General features: G+C 42.0%; 1 protein-coding gene across 2 annotated transcripts in view; it reads left to right on the top strand.

The window, feature by feature from the left end:
- arhgap20b (Rho GTPase activating protein 20b) overlaps positions 1-17,538 on the top strand; it is a 95,119-nt gene that overhangs the window by 40,972 nt on the left and 36,609 nt on the right. For both annotated transcript variants that reach the window (XM_055643597.1, XM_055643598.1), the window contains exons 2-3: positions 10,596-10,681; positions 16,544-16,714. In XM_055643597.1, the coding sequence (XP_055499572.1) occupies positions 10,596-10,681; positions 16,544-16,714 (257 nt within the window). The remainder of the gene's footprint in view (positions 1-10,595; positions 10,682-16,543; positions 16,715-17,538) is intronic.

Here is a 17,538-nt window from a genome sequence, read left to right as displayed (position 1 = left end):
GAGTGTCAGAGTCCTCCTGACGACAGCCCGCACTTGCTTACAATACTCACAGAATGCACCGCTCTTTACGTTCTGGACTTTCTGTGGAGTATCCTCCTCTGCCAGGATAATGTCAATGTTCTTTGTTTTCTTGTAATGGAACAAGTTGAACAAATTAACACAACCTACTAGAGCGTGACTGTGTATTACAATGGCCCCTCACATACTGAACCAGCGGACAAAGGACATCAGGATTACTTAGAGATAACTTACTATTCATCCTTCACAACAGCCAATTTGTGCATGGCAAAGTTCCATAAAAGTGTATCTTACATTCTAAGGGAGAGAGTGCAAGTGAATGTCAAAATGTTTGAGCCCAGATTTCTAGGAGACCTTGAACCTCAGTGATTATATCATAATTTTCCATTCCAGTCTCTTAGATCTTGGATTAGATTTAATATTGTCACGGATATCGAGGTTCAGTGGAATCCAATCAAATCAGATACAGGTCCACCACCAATTTTCTGGCACTCTTGGTTTCAAAGCTTGCCGTATTATCAGTTTTTACGGACCTACAGAGGTCATGGCTGTGGGGGGGGGGGGGGGGGGGGGGGGGGGGGGGGGGGGGGGGGGGGGGGGGTGGCAAGATACTGGCCCACAACGTTGGCCGTGGAAGTCGGCTATGGGAATGGATCTGCCTATAATTCATGAATACAATTAAGCTGAACAGCAGTAGTACATAAGGTAGAGCAAAAAAAAAAATACCAGAGTGCAGAATATGGTTTCTCAGCATTATAGTGTAACAGTTCCAGAGGAAAAGTCCACAATGAGGTAGTTTGGGAAATCAGGACTATATCCTAGCTTATGGGAGGACCATTCAGAAGTATGGTAACAGAGGGGTAGAAGCTGTTCCTGAGTCTGGTGGTATGCGCTGTCAAACTTCTGTATCTTCTGTCCAGCAGGAGTGAGGAGAAGAAGGAATGACTGGAGGTGGGAAAGGTCCTTGATTATGTTGGCAGCTTTCCCTGCTTTCTTTCTGGTTGCAGGAGAGGTCATTGAGATTCTGAGTTTGTGCATCTTGGTTAATAAATATTGTTCAGACATTGTATATCATTCACCAGTTTGTATAAGAGTTCACAGTTTTTAAGTAGTGAGACATATGATTTTGCAATAAAGTCCCCTTCACTTCACCAAAATGTACATGAAGGATACACATAAGTAGCCCATTAGATGAATTTTGTACATAATGATTCTCCACTTGTATTTTGTTTATAATACAAACAGAATAAAACAGATGCATTGACATTCACGAAGAGCAATAAGAATGATCAATAACGTTGGATATCTTGAACATACCAATTTATTATTCTTAAAGTCACATACACTGAAGTTCACTGGTCTGGTTAAATTTAAGACTGCACAAATCACGTACAAAGCAAGAAATAATTTACTTCCAAGAAATATACAAAAACTGTTTATGGAAAGACAGGGTGGGTATAATTTGAGAGGGGAGTATAATTAAAAAAAACTCAATGTCAGAACAATTCTTAAAAGTATGTGCATAGCAATCTGTGGTGTGAATTTGTGGAATGGTCTGGAACAGGAGATAAAACTTAGCACAAGCATAATTCAGTTTAAAAAGATGTACAAAAACACTTGTTTAAAAGGATATTAGGATGAGGATAGGTGATTGTGATATTTGTTATACTGATTGTATTGGGAAGGGTGATTATAGAGTGATGGGTTGTATATATGACTAAGATACTGTATAGTATTTGCGGATTTTTTTCTTTTCTTTTTCTTTTTTTCTTTTTTGTATGGCTTTGTAAATATTTGATTAGTGTTCAAATGTAAATAATTTGGTGTACATATAGTGGCTGGTGTACATATGGTGTACATATAGCTGCTAAATTTGTATGAGATAATTACAAGCAGTTGAATAAGGGGTGGGAATTAATAAGCTTTGGTTTCTTCCTGCTCCTTTTCGGACACATACGATTTCATTTATTTATAGATATTATTTATGACACTTTATAAATATTTTTGTTTTGTTTTTTGTATGCTGTTTCACATTTGCTTTTCATTCTTTTATTCTGTCTGAAATAAATAAATAAATAAACAAACAAGCAAACAAATAAATAAATCGATAATAGATAGATAAATATATAAATAAATAAATACATCGATAGATAGATAGATAAATAAATAAATGAGTCTTGAAATGTGGCCACTTTTCCATAGGAGACAATTAGTACACAGCCAAATCTCACAACTGTCGACAAATCTACCAACTGGATCGTTTGTGTTTGCTTTAGCTGAGTTAAATATTTTGGCCAAAAACAGATTAAAGAGCACAAAAGGAGCGGGATTCTGAAACTGTAAATGTACTGACAATGTCCACATAATATGTGAACCAAGAGAGGGATTGGATAATTTTGCGGAATAAACTCGGCCAAGTGGAAATGTTGACTGTAGGAGGCAGCAGAACAGAGATGTGAACTAGGCCACAGATAAACTCAGAGGGAGAAACTGCAGACTGAGAGAAGATGGATGTTCCTTGGCTAAGAGGAAGGCCTGGCAACTGGCAATTAGAGCAACATTGTGTATCATCCTCATGTTGGTCACGTGAAGTTGTTCGAAGGACCAAAAAACTCACAGCTCCTGACGTATTTGTGTCAAGTTCCCATGGTAATATTATGATAGTCTGAAGAAGGGTCCCTATCCCCTTTTCTCCAGAGATGCCGCCTTATGCCCCTGTCCCACTTAGGAAACCTGAACGGGAACCTCTGGAGACTTTGCGCCCCACCCAAGGTTTCCGTGCAGTTCCCGGAGGTTCCCGGAGGTTTTTGTCAGTCTCCCTAATGGTCAAAAGTAGTTTCCGCTTCTTCTATGTTCCGGCGATTATTAAAAAAAATTCAAAACCGGCCGCAACTAAAAATAGGTTGCCAGTTGCGATGCTAGTTGCAGGTGGTTGCTGGAGGTTGCAGGTGGTTGCCGGAGGTTGCAGGTGGTTGCCGGAGGTTGCAGGTGGTTGCCGGAGGTTGCAGGTCCCGCAACCTCCGGCAACCACCTTCAACTAGCATCGCAACTGGCTCGCGACCGGCTCGACTAAAAGAATTACTGATTTTTAAAACCGCAACCTATTTTTAGTCGCGGCCGGTTTTGAATTTTTTGAAATAATCGCCGGAACATAGAAGAAGCGGAAACCACTTTCGACCATTAGGGAGACTGACAGAAACCTCCGGGAACCTCACGGAAACCTTGGGTGGGGCGCAAAGTCTCCAGAGGTTTCCGTTCAGGTTTCCTAAGTGGGACAGGGGCATTACCCACTGAGTTACTCCAGTGCTTTGTGTCTACCTTTGGTATAAATCAACATAGAAGTGAATACCTGTTTCTCCTGTTGTTTGCTCCTATATGCTGAAGCAAAGTAGAGGAATGGCTTATGGTGTACTGTTCTTCCAAACACATCAAAGAGGTGTGACAGAGATTAGCAGCAGAGCCCAGAATGATCCTAAGCCGGGGAAGCTGAGAATGACTGTGACATAGATTGAGGAAAGACAGACAGACAGAGGAGGCTATACTTGAGGTGGTTGGAGGCCTCACATCTCAGGGAGGATGAAGAATTCATTAAGGGCCTGTCCCACTGTACGAGGTAATTCAAGAGTTCTCCCAACTTCTCCCCTGATTCGAGCTCGTGTAATGTACGTAGCGGGTACGTAGGAGCGTGTGGATGTCACGTAGCGGCTCGTACGAGTAACGGTAGGTACTCGGGAAAACCGGTAAATTTGTGACATTTTTTTTCAACACTGTGAAAAATGTCCACGAGTAAAAAAATACTCGTGATGAAAAATGTTTTACTCGTACCAGCCCCTAGGTACCCGCTACGTACATTACACGAGCTCAAATCAGGGGAGAACTCGGGGACTCTTGAATGACCTCGTACAGTGGGACAAGCCCTTTAGGCTCATGAAATAGCATGTGAGGGCAACACAGTGATGTACCACCAGAGACACGGGTTCAATCCTGACTACTGGTGATGTCTGTAGGGAGTTTGTAAGTTCTCCCTGTGACCGCGAGGGTTTACACCACGTGCCCCGGTTTCCACCCACACTTGAAAGAAGTGCGGGTTTGTAGGTCAATTGGCTTATGTGAAAAAAAAATTAAATTGTTCGTATTGTGTGCAGGTAGTACTCGTGTACAGCATGATTGCTGGTCAGTGTGGACTCGGTGGGCCAAAGGGCCTGTTTCCATGTTGTATCTCTAAAGTTTAAAGGTTAAAGTCTAAATTGAAATGAGGTAGAACATAGAACATAGAACAGTACAGCGAAGGAACGTGCCCTTCATCCCACATTGTTTGTGCTGAACTATGGTTATATATTGTTATGTACCCAGGTGCAGTGAAATTCATTGTTGCAGCAAAGTATTACTGTACATAAGCATAGATTAAGTACAACATGTATAGACATTGTCCACTGGGACAATATACAAGCGACTCCAGGTTTTGGCCCCATTTTCAAAGTCCAAGTTGCTTTAAGTGCGACTAGGTATTAATGACTCTTGGAAAGGTACATGCTGTTTCATTCAGACAAATGCGAGGAGTTGCATTTCGATAAGATAAACCATGGCAGGACCGGCACAGTAAATGGTAGGGCCCTAGGAATGTTGTAAGGTTCAGGTGCATAGTTCCATGAATGTGGCGGTACCAGTAGACAGGCTGGTGAAGAAGGCATTTGACAAAGTAATTAATTGGTTAAGATATTGGGTACAGGAGTTGGGAGGCTATGTTACAGATGGCCAAGTCATTGATAAGGCTACCTTTGGAGTACTGCGACCAGTTCTAGTCGCCCTGCTATAGGAAGGTGTTACAATTTGGAAAGTGTGTAAAAAAGACTCATGAAGTTGCTACCATTTCTGGAGAGTTGAATTATAAAGAGAGGTTGGATAGGCTGGGACTTTTTTTCGAAATGTGGGAGGATACATAGAAACATAGAAACATAGAAAATAGGTGCAGGAGTAGGCCATTCGGCCCTTCGAGCCTGCACCGACATTCAATATGATCATGGCTGATCATCCAACTCAGTATCCTGTACCTGCCTTCTCTCCATACCCCCTGATCCCTTTAGCCACAAGGGCCACATCTACCTCCCTCTTAAATATAGCCAATGAACTGGCCTCAACTACATTCTGTGGCAGAGAATTCCATAGATTCACCACTCTCTGTGTGAAAAATGTTTTTCTCATCTCAGTCCTAAAAGATTTCCCTCTTATCCTTAAACTGTGACCCCTTGTTCTGGACTTCCCCAACATCGGGAACAATCTTCCTGCATCTAGCCTGTCCAACCCCTTAAGAATTTTGTAAGTTTCTATAAGATTCCCCCTCAATCTTCTAAATTCTAGCGAGTACAAGCCGAGTCTATCCAGTCTTTCTTCATATGAAAGTCCTGACATCCCAGGAATCAGTCTGGTGAACCTTCTCTGTACTCCCTCTACGGCAGGAATGTCCTTCCTCAGATTAGGAAATCTGATTTTATGGAATCTGATCTTAGAAAGTGATCTCATGGAGGATTATAAAACCATGATGAGCAAAGGTTTAAGGTGAGAAGAAAAATACTTTTTCACACAGAGAGTGATGCATATATGCATATATGGAATGAGCTGCTGGGTAAAGTGATGGAGGCAGGTACAAGTATGACATTTTAAAGACAATTGGAGAGGTACATCGATAGCAAAAGAATGGGACAGGCATAGACAAGTGGGACTAGCTCTAGTAGGCAATGGCTGGCATGGACTCATAGTTGGACTCATGGGCCTGTATTCATGCTTAGAGTTTTATACAGATAAGGATAAAACAGTGCTGGGAAGAAAGAGAATCTCATAAATTCCCAAAGAATTTACACGAAACTGCTGCACTGAGATAATTTTCAACAGCACAGAGCAATTATTTTGAATTGATCTGAATAGATTTCCAACCGCATGAGATTTTACAGAAGTGGACAGGAAACAACTAGTTGGAAAGCTCTCAAGAAGGAGATAGCGAGGGTTTAAAACAATACAAAAAAGTGCACGAACTTCCAATTCTAGGCAGACATGCAAGAGAAAATCTTGAAAAAGTATTGGGAAGTAACACGAGGGTAGAGAAAGAATGATTAAAAAAACATAGATGAGGTATATCAGACAACAAAACTTGGCTGAATGTAGTGCTTGAAATGAATAATTTTCAGTTGTCTCCACAGAAGAGGGGAATGATGTAGCCTTTGGCATTAATGAGGAAGAATGTGAAATGATAAAACACAGAGGGAGAGAACCTATTAAGGAGTCAAGCATTTTAAGAGTGGATAGTTTTCAGATCCAAATAAAATGTATCCGAGCATCTAAAAGCAAATGATCATTTAACCTTGGTTAGACTGTATAAAACACAAATCAGGCTGCAGTCAGAGTGTTGAGTACAGTTTTGGATACCTTACCATAAAAATTATATGATAACATTAGAGAGGGTGCAGAGGATGGAGTCAACGAGTTGTTGAACTGTAAAGCACAGAAACGGGACTTTCAAACAGCTGTATCCATCCCAACCTTTTTGCTCATCCACACAAATCCCATTTGTCTGCATTAGGTCCGATTCTTAGTGCCTTAAATGCCTGTCTAAATGTATCTTAAATGTTGTGATTATATCTGACTTCATCGCCTCCTCTGCTAGCAAGTTTCAAAAATTAGCCACTCTCTGTGGAAAAACTCTACCCTCTAACCCCCCTACGTAACTCTTTATCACTTTAAACCTATTGAGTTTCGCCAGCATTTTGTCTACCTTTGATTTTCCAGCATCTGCAGTTCCTTCTTAAACCCTCTTGTTTTTGATACTGCTATGATGGGAAGAATATTCATGTTACCTACCCTATCTATGTCTCATAAATATATATACCTATATCACCGCCTACTCCCTCCCTTACCTGCCTGGTTTGCACCAGGGAAATCAAATGCAGTCTATCTGATCTCTCTCCATGACTAAATTCTTCAAATCCAGGCAACTTCCTGATGAATCTCATCTGCACTCTCTAGTGCAAACATGTCCTTCCTGTTGTGTGGCAACTGGAACAGTACAGACTAGTCTGAAGTTTGGTATAACCAGGGCTGGATTTAGATGAAGAGAAGCCCTAGGCTATTCCACTTGTGAGGCCCCTCCCAATCCCCCACCCCCCATGACGAGAGGAAGATGGAAGAGTCCACCAGATTGACACCGATGTGCAGCCGAGCGTGGATGTGCAGCCAATGAGATAAGGGCTGGAAAGCTGCGCTTTTTATTTATTGCCAGTGCTAGTGTCGAGTTATCGGCTTAAAACACTATTATTCTGAAATGGAGGGCAAGGAAAATTACTGGTGTTATTTAGAGGCTACAGTGCATTGTGACAGCATATGTAAGAAAGACCTATGACAGTGTCAAAAATATACACCAGGCCTGTAGGAAGTTTTTCAAAAAGGGGGGTGGCATGGCAGGATTACAAAAGTTTTATGTGAAATAAGTGCACGCAGCACATTTCACAAGTGCGAAGCTCAAAGACCCTTGCGGCCCTGGAAGCTCTGGGGTTTTAGATGCTCTCTGATGCATTCTGAGCCTTATTTTGGAGCATTTCTGCACCAAATTTATGGCCAATATTTCAGAAATAATTTTGGTTCAGTCATGAGTAATGAGTGGTTGGAATGGGGTGATTAGGGTTATTGTTGTACACATTTTAATCAATAATTGAATTATCACAGCATTAAAAAAAAACATTTGGACAGGTACATTGGTTTAAAGGAATAAGGGCAGGTGGGACAAGGGCAGATGAGGCTTGGACAAGTTGGGCCACACTATATGACACTATGATGGCATGTTTGTCGTTGCTTTCGAAACCACCCTATCTACCTGTTTGTCGCCTTTAGGGAACCATAGATTTGAACCCCAAGATTTCTCTGTTCATTAACTTTTCTCAGCACCCTGCTATTTACTGCATTTGGCCTCTCACTTTTTGACTTTGCTAAAAGCATCATCTCACAGCAGAATTGAAGTCCACCAGTCAAAGCTTGACCCAACTACCAATCTGATCTATATCTTGCTGCAGACAACCTCCCTCACTATCCATAACACCAGCAAATGTTGTGTCATTGATAAACTTACTAATCTCATGCTTCTCATATTTGTATCCAGATTGTTAAAATATGACACAAACATCAAGTGTCCCAGCATCAATTCTTGCGGGTTACCTCTGGTCACAGACTTCCAATCGGAAAAGCATCCTTCCACTCCCATGCTTTGCCTCTTATCACCAAACCAATTTTGGATCGTAATTGTTGAGCTCACCTTGGATATCATGTGCTTTAACCTTCTGGATCAGTCTACCATGCAGGGCATTGTCAAAAGCCTTAACTAAAATCCATATAGGTGATCTATACTGCCTTGCCTTCAATCTTGCTGGTTACCTCCTCAAAAATGTCAATCAAATTAGTGAGGCAGGATATCCCTCGTACAAAGCCATGTTGACGACCCGTTATTAATCCCTGCTTTTCCACGTGTACACAAATCCTATCCCTTTGGATTTCCTCTACACATTTCCCTGCCACTGATGTAAGGCCCATTGGCCAGTTGTGACATGGATTGGCCCCATGGCCCTTCATAAATAAGGGATATTTATAAGGATATTGCCAAAGCTCACGAATTACAACTGTGAGCACAAACAGACTAAAATGGGGTTATTTTATTTGGAACGGGGGTCGAGGGGAAATTCAATTAGGGAATGCAAAACTGAGAGGCCTAGGCCTAGTGAACAGAGAGGATCCTAAGGACAAAAACTAGGGAGCATCGATTCATGTGTAGAAAGGAACCGCAGATGCTGGTTTACACCAAAGATAGACACAAAAAGCTGGAGTAACTCAGCGAGTCAGGCAGCAAATCTGAAGAAAAGGAATAGGTGGCGTTTCGGGTCAAGACCCTTCTTCAGACTGTGAGTCAGGGGAGAGGGAAACCAGAGATATTAAAGGTACAGATAACAATTGAATGAAAGCTATGCAAACGGACAAATCAAAGCCAGCAATGCTGAACAAGGAAAGGTGGAGCCCACAATGGTCCATTGTTGGCTGTGGAGAAGATGATAATGAATGATACAAACAGTGAAACTAAAGAGGACGACAGTGAAACTAGTTGGATGACTAATGTGGGGGAGAAACAGGGAGAGAGGGGATGCAAGGGTTATTTGAAGTGAGAGAAGTCAATGTAAAAAGCTCAATTTCTGTTATTTGGTGGAAGGATTAAGGGGGGGGGGGGCGACTGAGAAAAGTTAGTTTAATGACTGAGCGACAGAGGTCTGCAGTTTACTGCCTGACAGGACAGTGGAAGAAGAAATCATTACATTTTGAAGATACTTGCATAAGTATTTAAAGAGTTATGGCCTTCATGGCAAAGTACCAAGAACCTGGAGGTAGAGCACTATAATAATTTGTTTAAAATAGTACTATTATAGTTTGCTTGGCCGAAAAAGGCTGCTTCGGTTGCATATTCTATGATTTCTACGGCTGCTGTCTGTATGGAGTTTGTACATTCACCCGATGACCTGTGTGGGTTTTCTCCGGGTGCTCCGGTTTCCCTTCACACTCCAAAAACGTAGAGGTTTGTAGACTAATTGGCTTCAGTAAATTGTAAAATTATCCCTAGTGTGTGTAGGTTGCTGTACATGGTGATCACTGAACGGCACGGACTTGGTGGGCCAAAGGGCCTGTTTCTGCGTTGTATCTTTAAAGTCTAAAGGACTAAACTGTACCCACCTCTACCACTTCCTCTGCCAGCTCATTCCAGACATGCTCCATCATCTACGTGGAAAAAGTTGCCACACAGCTCCCTTTCCTTATTCACTTTAAAGCCATTTAATTCAACATTCTTTGAACTTTGGATAGACACAAAATGCTGGAGTAACTCAGTGTGATAGGCAGCATATCTGGAGAGAAGGAATGGGTGACATTTCGGGTCAGACTGAAGAAGGGTCCGACCCAAAACGTCACCCATTCCTTCTCTCCAGAGACACTGCCTGTCCCGCTGAGTTACTCCAGCGTTTTGTATCTATCTTGGTTTCAACCAGCATATAGGATGCAGTTCCTTCCTGCACATTCTTTGAACTTTTCTCTCTTCATCCCCATGGAAGAGGGCACACTGTGGTCATTACATCTGATAACCTTTAAGAGCATAAAAGATTAGCAGAAAAAAATGTCAGGTTTATCTAAAGTAAAATATAGTGATGCAAAATATCATGAATGCTGGAAATCTGAAATAACACAGAGGTGTTGGAAAGTGACAAACGTTCAGGGAGCACTTTGTTGCGACTGAATAAGATTTAATGCTTCAGGTCAAATAATGATATGTTGAAAGGGAAGGTACTGCACCAATTCAACCTTAAAACATTTCTATACTTCCTGTTTACACATATTTTGTAGCAGTTGCAATTCTAGTATTGAATTTATGATATGATTGAAATGATAGAGAGCAGAAATATGTTGTAGCCTTTTGATTCCATGGGCTAAAAATGTCAGATCAGCTTGATGTTAAAAAGCAACGTTGAGGAAATTGAATTTTTGGTTTCCCTTTTATCACACAGAAAATGAAGCCTGCGATGGAGAGGAAACGCTCAGCACCGACCATGGTCTTCAGTAAAGCACTCAACAAATCCAGGTTACCTTCCAGGTAGGAGTTCAAATGTTCTGAATTATACAACTCTGGTAAAAATCTTGGTGATTTGAAAGACGTAATTTAGGCGTAATTTAGACGGGGATGCAGAACACCAGATAAAACGCGCAGCAAATTTAACAACGTTGAAAAGAAGTGTCTCAGATTTCAGAAATGATCAATTGATAAAGATACAAAAGGAAAACATGGGACTCCTACAGAACCACAGTGGCACAGCGGTAGAGTTGTTGCCTTACGGCGCCATAGACCCGGGTTCAATCCTGACCACGGGTGCTGTCTGTACGGAGTTTGTACGTTCCCCCTGTGACCTGCAAGGGTTTTTTCCGAGTCCTCCTGTTTTCTCCCACACTCCAAAGACGTACAGGTTTGTAGGTTTGAAGGCTAATTGGCTTTGGTAAAATTGTCAATTGTCCCTAGCGTGCGAGGATCGCTGGTCAGCCCAGACTCGGTGGGCCGAAGGGCCTGTTTCCGTGCTCCATCTCTAAACTAAACTAAACTAAACCAGAAAGAGAAGGTGGGTTTTCTCTCTCAGTTGGTAACTAACTGCTGTGTCCATTGAATGCATTTAGTTTTGTAGACAGGTTGCTGACTTGAAAGTTAGCATCAACCAAATCTGCATGCATTAATTCAAGTCAAGTCAATTTTATTTCTATAGCACATTTAAAAACAACTCTCGTTGACCAAAGTGTTTTACATTAGTGCAGGCACTAACATGCTACAAACAGTGGTACATAGATCGACAATACATACATAAATACATACAGCGCTCCCTCAGAGGACCTCAAGAAAGGCTTGAGAGTGGAAATAAGTCTTAAGTCTAGACTTAAAAGAGTTGATGGAGGGGGCAGTTCTGAGGGATGCTGTTCCATAGTCTAGGTGCTGCAACCGCAAAAGCACGGTCGCCCCCGAGCTTATGCCTAGACCGCGGGATGGTCAGTAACCCCAAGTCGGCCGATCTGCGGGACCTGGAGATGGTATGGTAGGTTAGCGGACCTTTGATGGGCGAGCCCGTTAAGGCCTTTGTAAACAAAAAGAAGGAGCTTGAAATTGATACAAAACCGTACTGGGAGCCAGTGGAGAGAGGCCAGAATCGGGGTGATGTGGTCCCTTTTTTCGGGTGCCCGTCAGGTGTCTCGCTGCGGCGTATTGGACCAATTGCCGGTGGGACACGGATGATTGGCTGATGCCAGTGTAAAGGGAGTTGCAGTAATCAAGACGGGAGGAGATAAATGAGTGGATGATCTTTTCGAGGTCGTCAAATCGGAGGAAAGGTTTTATTTTTGCTATCGGTCGAAGCTGGGAGAAGCTAGCTTTTGCCACGGCATTGGCTTCCTGAGAACCCAAGAAGCAGATCCCTGTCACCAACTATTATTGCCCGTGTTGTAGTTCCAAGCAACATCCAGGATTCAGTATGGAATTCTCAGAGTTTAGTTTAGTTTAGTGAAGACGTAGTTTAGAGATGCAGCATGGAAACAGGCTCTTCGGCCCACCAAGCTCACACCGACCGTTGATCACCTTTTCACACTTGTGCTATGTTATCCCACTTTCTCATTCACACATCCTAAACACTAGGACAATTTTACAGAGGCTAATTAACCTATAAATCAACACGTCCTTGGGATGTGAGAGAAAAGCAGAGGAAAGCCACAAGGTCACAGGGAGAGCGAGGAAACTTTGGACGTTGTCCCTGTGACCACGTGGGATTACTCCGGGTGCTCCGGATTCCTCCCACACTCCTAAGATGCACAGGTTTGTAGTTTAATTAGCTTCGGTAAAATTGTAAATTGTCCCTAGTCTGTAGGATAGTGCCAGTGTACGGGTTGATTGCTGATCAGCGCAAACTCAGTGGGTCGAAGGGCCTGTTTCCACACAATATCTCTAAAGTCTGAACTGTTAACTGATTCTCTTTCCATAGATGAAGGGTGACCTGCCTAGTCTCTTTCCAGTTTTATTTCCAATTTCCAACATCTGCAGTTTTTTTTTAAATGATTTTCACTTTCTGTAAACAAAATGAATGTAAAAGCAACAATTATGGGCATGTTTTGGAATGTTTGCATGCATAATGTATGCAATTATGCCATTTGGGAAATTGAAGTGGGCTTTGCCTATGATGAAAATTGTTATCATTTCCCCTTCTTATTTCATGCTGTGATGTTATCACCAATTTGCTCCGCAGCCCTTCATTACTGACCGAGACAGTTTGGATCAAAAGGACTGTGAAATTAAATTTTGTTTTCTCTTTTTCATGTTAAGTTCATAGTTGTACAAGGGGCGCGTTACATAAAAAATAGTAGGACTGGCATGATTTAAAATGCTCTCTGGGGTATTATTTTTAATGTGTTAAAAGTTATTCCTGTAGTTTTTATTTATATTAAAACATCTTTGCTGGTTACAGATTGATGCTAGTGTGAACAGATAAGGGCAGTTCACAGATCCCTTTAACTGTGGCCTCAAAGCTGCCACTGATTTTTGGAAGGTTTGGATCGAGGGGGATATTTGGCCCATTCTGGTCCGTTACCTTCTTGCCCACATTTCGTTAACTCCCCCCGTTTTTTGGCCTCATCTCTCTGACTTTTTACTCCTCCTGCCTCACTCTGTGTCCTCTCCCACCTTTCCGGGAATGAGTGGGCTGAATATCCACTGACATATCTGTCATATGTTCAATACATTTGTCAGCAGGTATTTAACTTTGTTATGAACTGGCTGGGAAAAACGTGCGCTGTGCTGTGTCTAACATTAGACCGTTCTCTGCTTTAAAGTTTAAATTATTATGAATACTTGATACATCTTCCCAAAAACTATGGGGGAACAGTCCAACCAATTTGTAAACTTTTCCAATTTGTTTCGAGTGTTTCCAGTCGTTGGAATGTTGAGGAGGGTTTCCAGTTTCTCTATTCTACTCCTCTCCAATTATGGGCATGTTTTGGCATTATTTTTATTGATCCATTTATGTAGTCAGTGATTTCCACCTACCAGTAATATTTTCATTTCGTGTTTAGTTTAGCTTAGAGATACGGCGTGGAAACTGGCCCTGTGGCCTGCCGAGTCAGCACCGACTAATGATCCCCACATACTAACACTATCCTACACACCCCAGGGGCCATTTACATTTATACCAAGCCAATTAACCTACAAACCTGTGCGTCTTTGGAGTGTGGGAGGAAACCGAAGATCCCGGAGAAACCACGCACCCGTAGTCAGGATTGAACCGGGGTCTCTGGCGCTGTGAGGCAGTAGCTCTACCACTGCGCCACTATGGCTTAGAGACCTGGATTTGATCCTGACTACAGGTGCTGCCTGTATGGAGCTTGTACGTTCTCTCCGCGACCTATGTGGGGTTTCTCCGTGATTCCCAGTTTCCTCCCACACTCCAAAGACGTACAGGTTTATAGGTTAATTGGCTTGGTGTCATTGGAAATTGTTTCTAGTGTGTGTAGGATAGTGTCAGTGTGTGGGGATCGATGGTCGGCGTGGACTCGGTGGGCCGAAGGGCCCGTTTTCGCGCTGAATCTCTCAACTAAACTCAACTAAACTGCCTTCGGCTCATATTGTCTCCTTTCCCCTTTGTGATTTTTTTTTCTCCATTAATAACGAAATGTTTCTTTTTGGTTGTTCATTGTCTCTTTATATTGTCATGGACTGTCTCCAAAGTACACCTATCCATAGTACTCTGTGCGTACGTAGCACTCACTGATGCTGGAGTTTGCATTAAACCATCTGCTCTCCACTGAAGTGCAGCTCATGATCATTGCATCCCATGGAATGTACTGCACTTGCTCAGTCCACTGCATTGTTCCCAGTAGCCAGGCGCAGTGTGGGATTTCAGTCCGCACTCTTCTCTCAGAAATTCTTGACTTTATTTGGCAAATGGCTGCACAAACAATCTCTCCATCCTGAGAACCAACGATGGAAAAATCTAAACAGCTGCTTTGATATATTGCTCTCTAATTAACTGTTGTCAGTTTGGCCCAGACTGCATGAGCATCGATGGAATTTTCATGCTTCTGATCTGTTTACAGAAGCTAGAATTTATGCAACCTAAAAGCAGGTTCATCCTCTCCCTGTCAGCCACTCGAAGCTGCGCTGACGCACGGTAAAAGTGCGAGAACCATTATTGGTAATCACAAACTTTTACAAGTTCTGGCACAATGTCCAAATGCCTTCAATTTGAAAACCAAAACTGACTCAAACTCTGCGCTCACAAACTATGCGGCTAAAACTGTAGAGATGATCTTTATATAATTGACAGTGTACCTTGTAAATTGAAGTCAGGTTTTAGTGTGCCTCATTAGTTCTTTCTTCGGTTTTGTGCTGTTCTTGCTGTTCCCACTTTTGGTGATGTTGTTAACTCCTGTGAAGTTCATGTAATTTTCCAGTACTCTGCTAAATTACCCAAGTACGACTGAGCAAGTAGCTGAAGCTGTTACTGTTTCTAATGGCGGAAGGGTACATGAATGGAGAGGGCTATTTTATGATGATGATTAGCAAACAAAATGGTGGCAACTTGAAGGGGGTGTAAGGATTCCACATGCACTGCTGGATAGTTTAGTTTAGAAATAGAGCGCGGAAACAGGTCCTCCTGCCCACCGAGTCCACGCCGACCATTGATCACCCCATACATCAGCTCTATGTTACCCCAGTCTTGCATCCTACACACTAGGGGCTATTTACAGAATCCAATTAACCTACAAAACTGCATGTGTTTGGATGTGGGAGGAAATCAAAGGACCTGGAAAAAAACGCACGTGGTCACCGAGAGAACGCGCAAACTCTGTCCAGACAGCACCCTTAGTCAAGATTGCACCTGGGTCTGGCGCTGTAAGGCAGCAGCTCTACCGCTGCGCCACTGTGAGAGTAGCAATAGCAGCCGTCAAAACAGAATTGCATCTATTTATAAAGTACAAGGACATGAGAGTGGCTCTTTAAAGACTGTTCGGTCTAGGTTGCCCTCAAGTCCTGGTAACATTGGCGTAAATCTTCTCTGCATTCTGCACCAGTTTAACAACATCTTTCCTGTAGCAGGGTGACCAAAACTGAACACAATACTCCAAATGTGGCCTCACCAATGCCTTGTACAAAAATACTATCGAAGAATTTCCATTTTACTTTTCTTGAAAGAATACCCCTATGCCCTTCTTAACAAATACCAATCAGCTCCTATTTAGAGGGCTCAGGGACAATTTGAATAAGCTACATTAAACATTTCCATTGTAGGTTTTAACTTTGTAGAACATTCAATAATACACTGCCCTTACTTTCTTAATTTCATTAGTGGTATTACTCAATAAAGATTAATCTGATCAGTTTCACAGGATATATCGGTTCTTCCCATTTCGTGGGAAAGTACTTATAGACTACATGGTTCCTGTTTACAGAATCATGATAAAAATCAAGAAACACACACGTACAGGCATCCTCCCTGTTTTGCAACATTCTTTAGATTTCCTCTTAAGTGAAATCCTGGGTAAGGTGGGACACTTTAGAGGGTTAATCACTAATGTAATAAATTACATTTCAAACACACCTTCCATATGATAAGGCAGCTTATGTAACCTTATGAAGTGAGATTATGTACTCTATAATATAAAATGGTAAGATACGATGTACAAAGGCAAAAATCTTAAAAATCTATTACTTAGGATCAATACAATGACATGATAAGATGATAAGATGTATGAGTAGAATTAGGCCATTCGGCCCATTGAGTTTGCCATTTGAGCATGGCTAATTTATTTTTCCCTCTCAACCCCATTGTCCCACTGTCTTCCCATAGCCTTTGACGCCCTGACTAATCAATAATCATTGTCTAATCAATATCAATGCTCTCCCAGACCATCTTAACAGTTTGTTTCTCTGCAGAGATGGGCCGATTTCCCCCACGTCTCCTGACAGTAAGGCTCTGGTTCGGGCCTTCAGCAGTCCCACCACGGCCTTCATCATGGATGAACAGGTCCAGCTCACGACAGGACTGCAGACACAGGAACGCCACCTCTTCCTCTTCAGTGATGTCCTGGTGATTACTAAATTAAAGTAAGGATTTCATACGCGTCGTTTTTAAGTGATGGTTCCTTAGATTCTACTCCCTTGCACAACAAAGGAATGAATATTATGCACACTTTTGTTGAAATGTCACCATGTATCTTGTTTAATTTATGTAACCTTATATTTTTGATTAATGATTTACATATTTACATATCTTAAGGTAAGATCATGTTTTGTATTGAGTCCTGGCTGTAAAATACAATGATGAGTTTAAAAATGTGACAACAATTTTTATTTCCTTCCAAACCTATGCTATCACATTGTAACTTACCTGATAAAATACACAATGGGAACACCCAAAATATCAAAACTATGCAGGTGGGTTGGCTGGTGTGGCAAGTTGAGCCAAAGGGCCTGTTTCCACACTGTAAGAATCTGTGACTATGACTCTGTAGCGTATCTTTAAGACACCAACTAGTACTCATCAGCTAGTTCACCAAAGTAAAATAATACCTGGGATATTATTCACACTGGATAAGGATACTGGATTCCTGGGATGTCAGGACTTTCATATGAAGAAAGACTGGATAGACTTGGCTTGTACTCGCTAGAATTTAGAAGATTGAGGAGGGATCATAGAAAATTACAAAACTCTTAAGGGGTTGAACAGATGCAGGAAGATTGTTCCCAGTGTTGGGGAAGTCCAGAACAAGGGGTCACAGTTTAAGGATAAAGGGGAAATCTTTTAGGACTGAGATGAGAAAAAACATTTTTTACGCAGAGAGTGGTGAATCTGTGGAATTCTCTGCCACAGAATGTAGTTGAGGCCAGGTCATTGGCTATATTTAAGAGGGAGTTAGATGTGGCCCTTG

The sequence above is a fragment of the Leucoraja erinacea genome, chromosome 12, assembly GCF_028641065.1.
Source record: "Leucoraja erinacea ecotype New England chromosome 12, Leri_hhj_1, whole genome shotgun sequence".
NCBI classification, from domain to species: domain Eukaryota; kingdom Metazoa; phylum Chordata; class Chondrichthyes; order Rajiformes; family Rajidae; genus Leucoraja; species Leucoraja erinaceus.
Note: the sequence above shows the minus strand (reverse complement) of the source record. Positions and strands in the feature narration are given on the sequence as shown.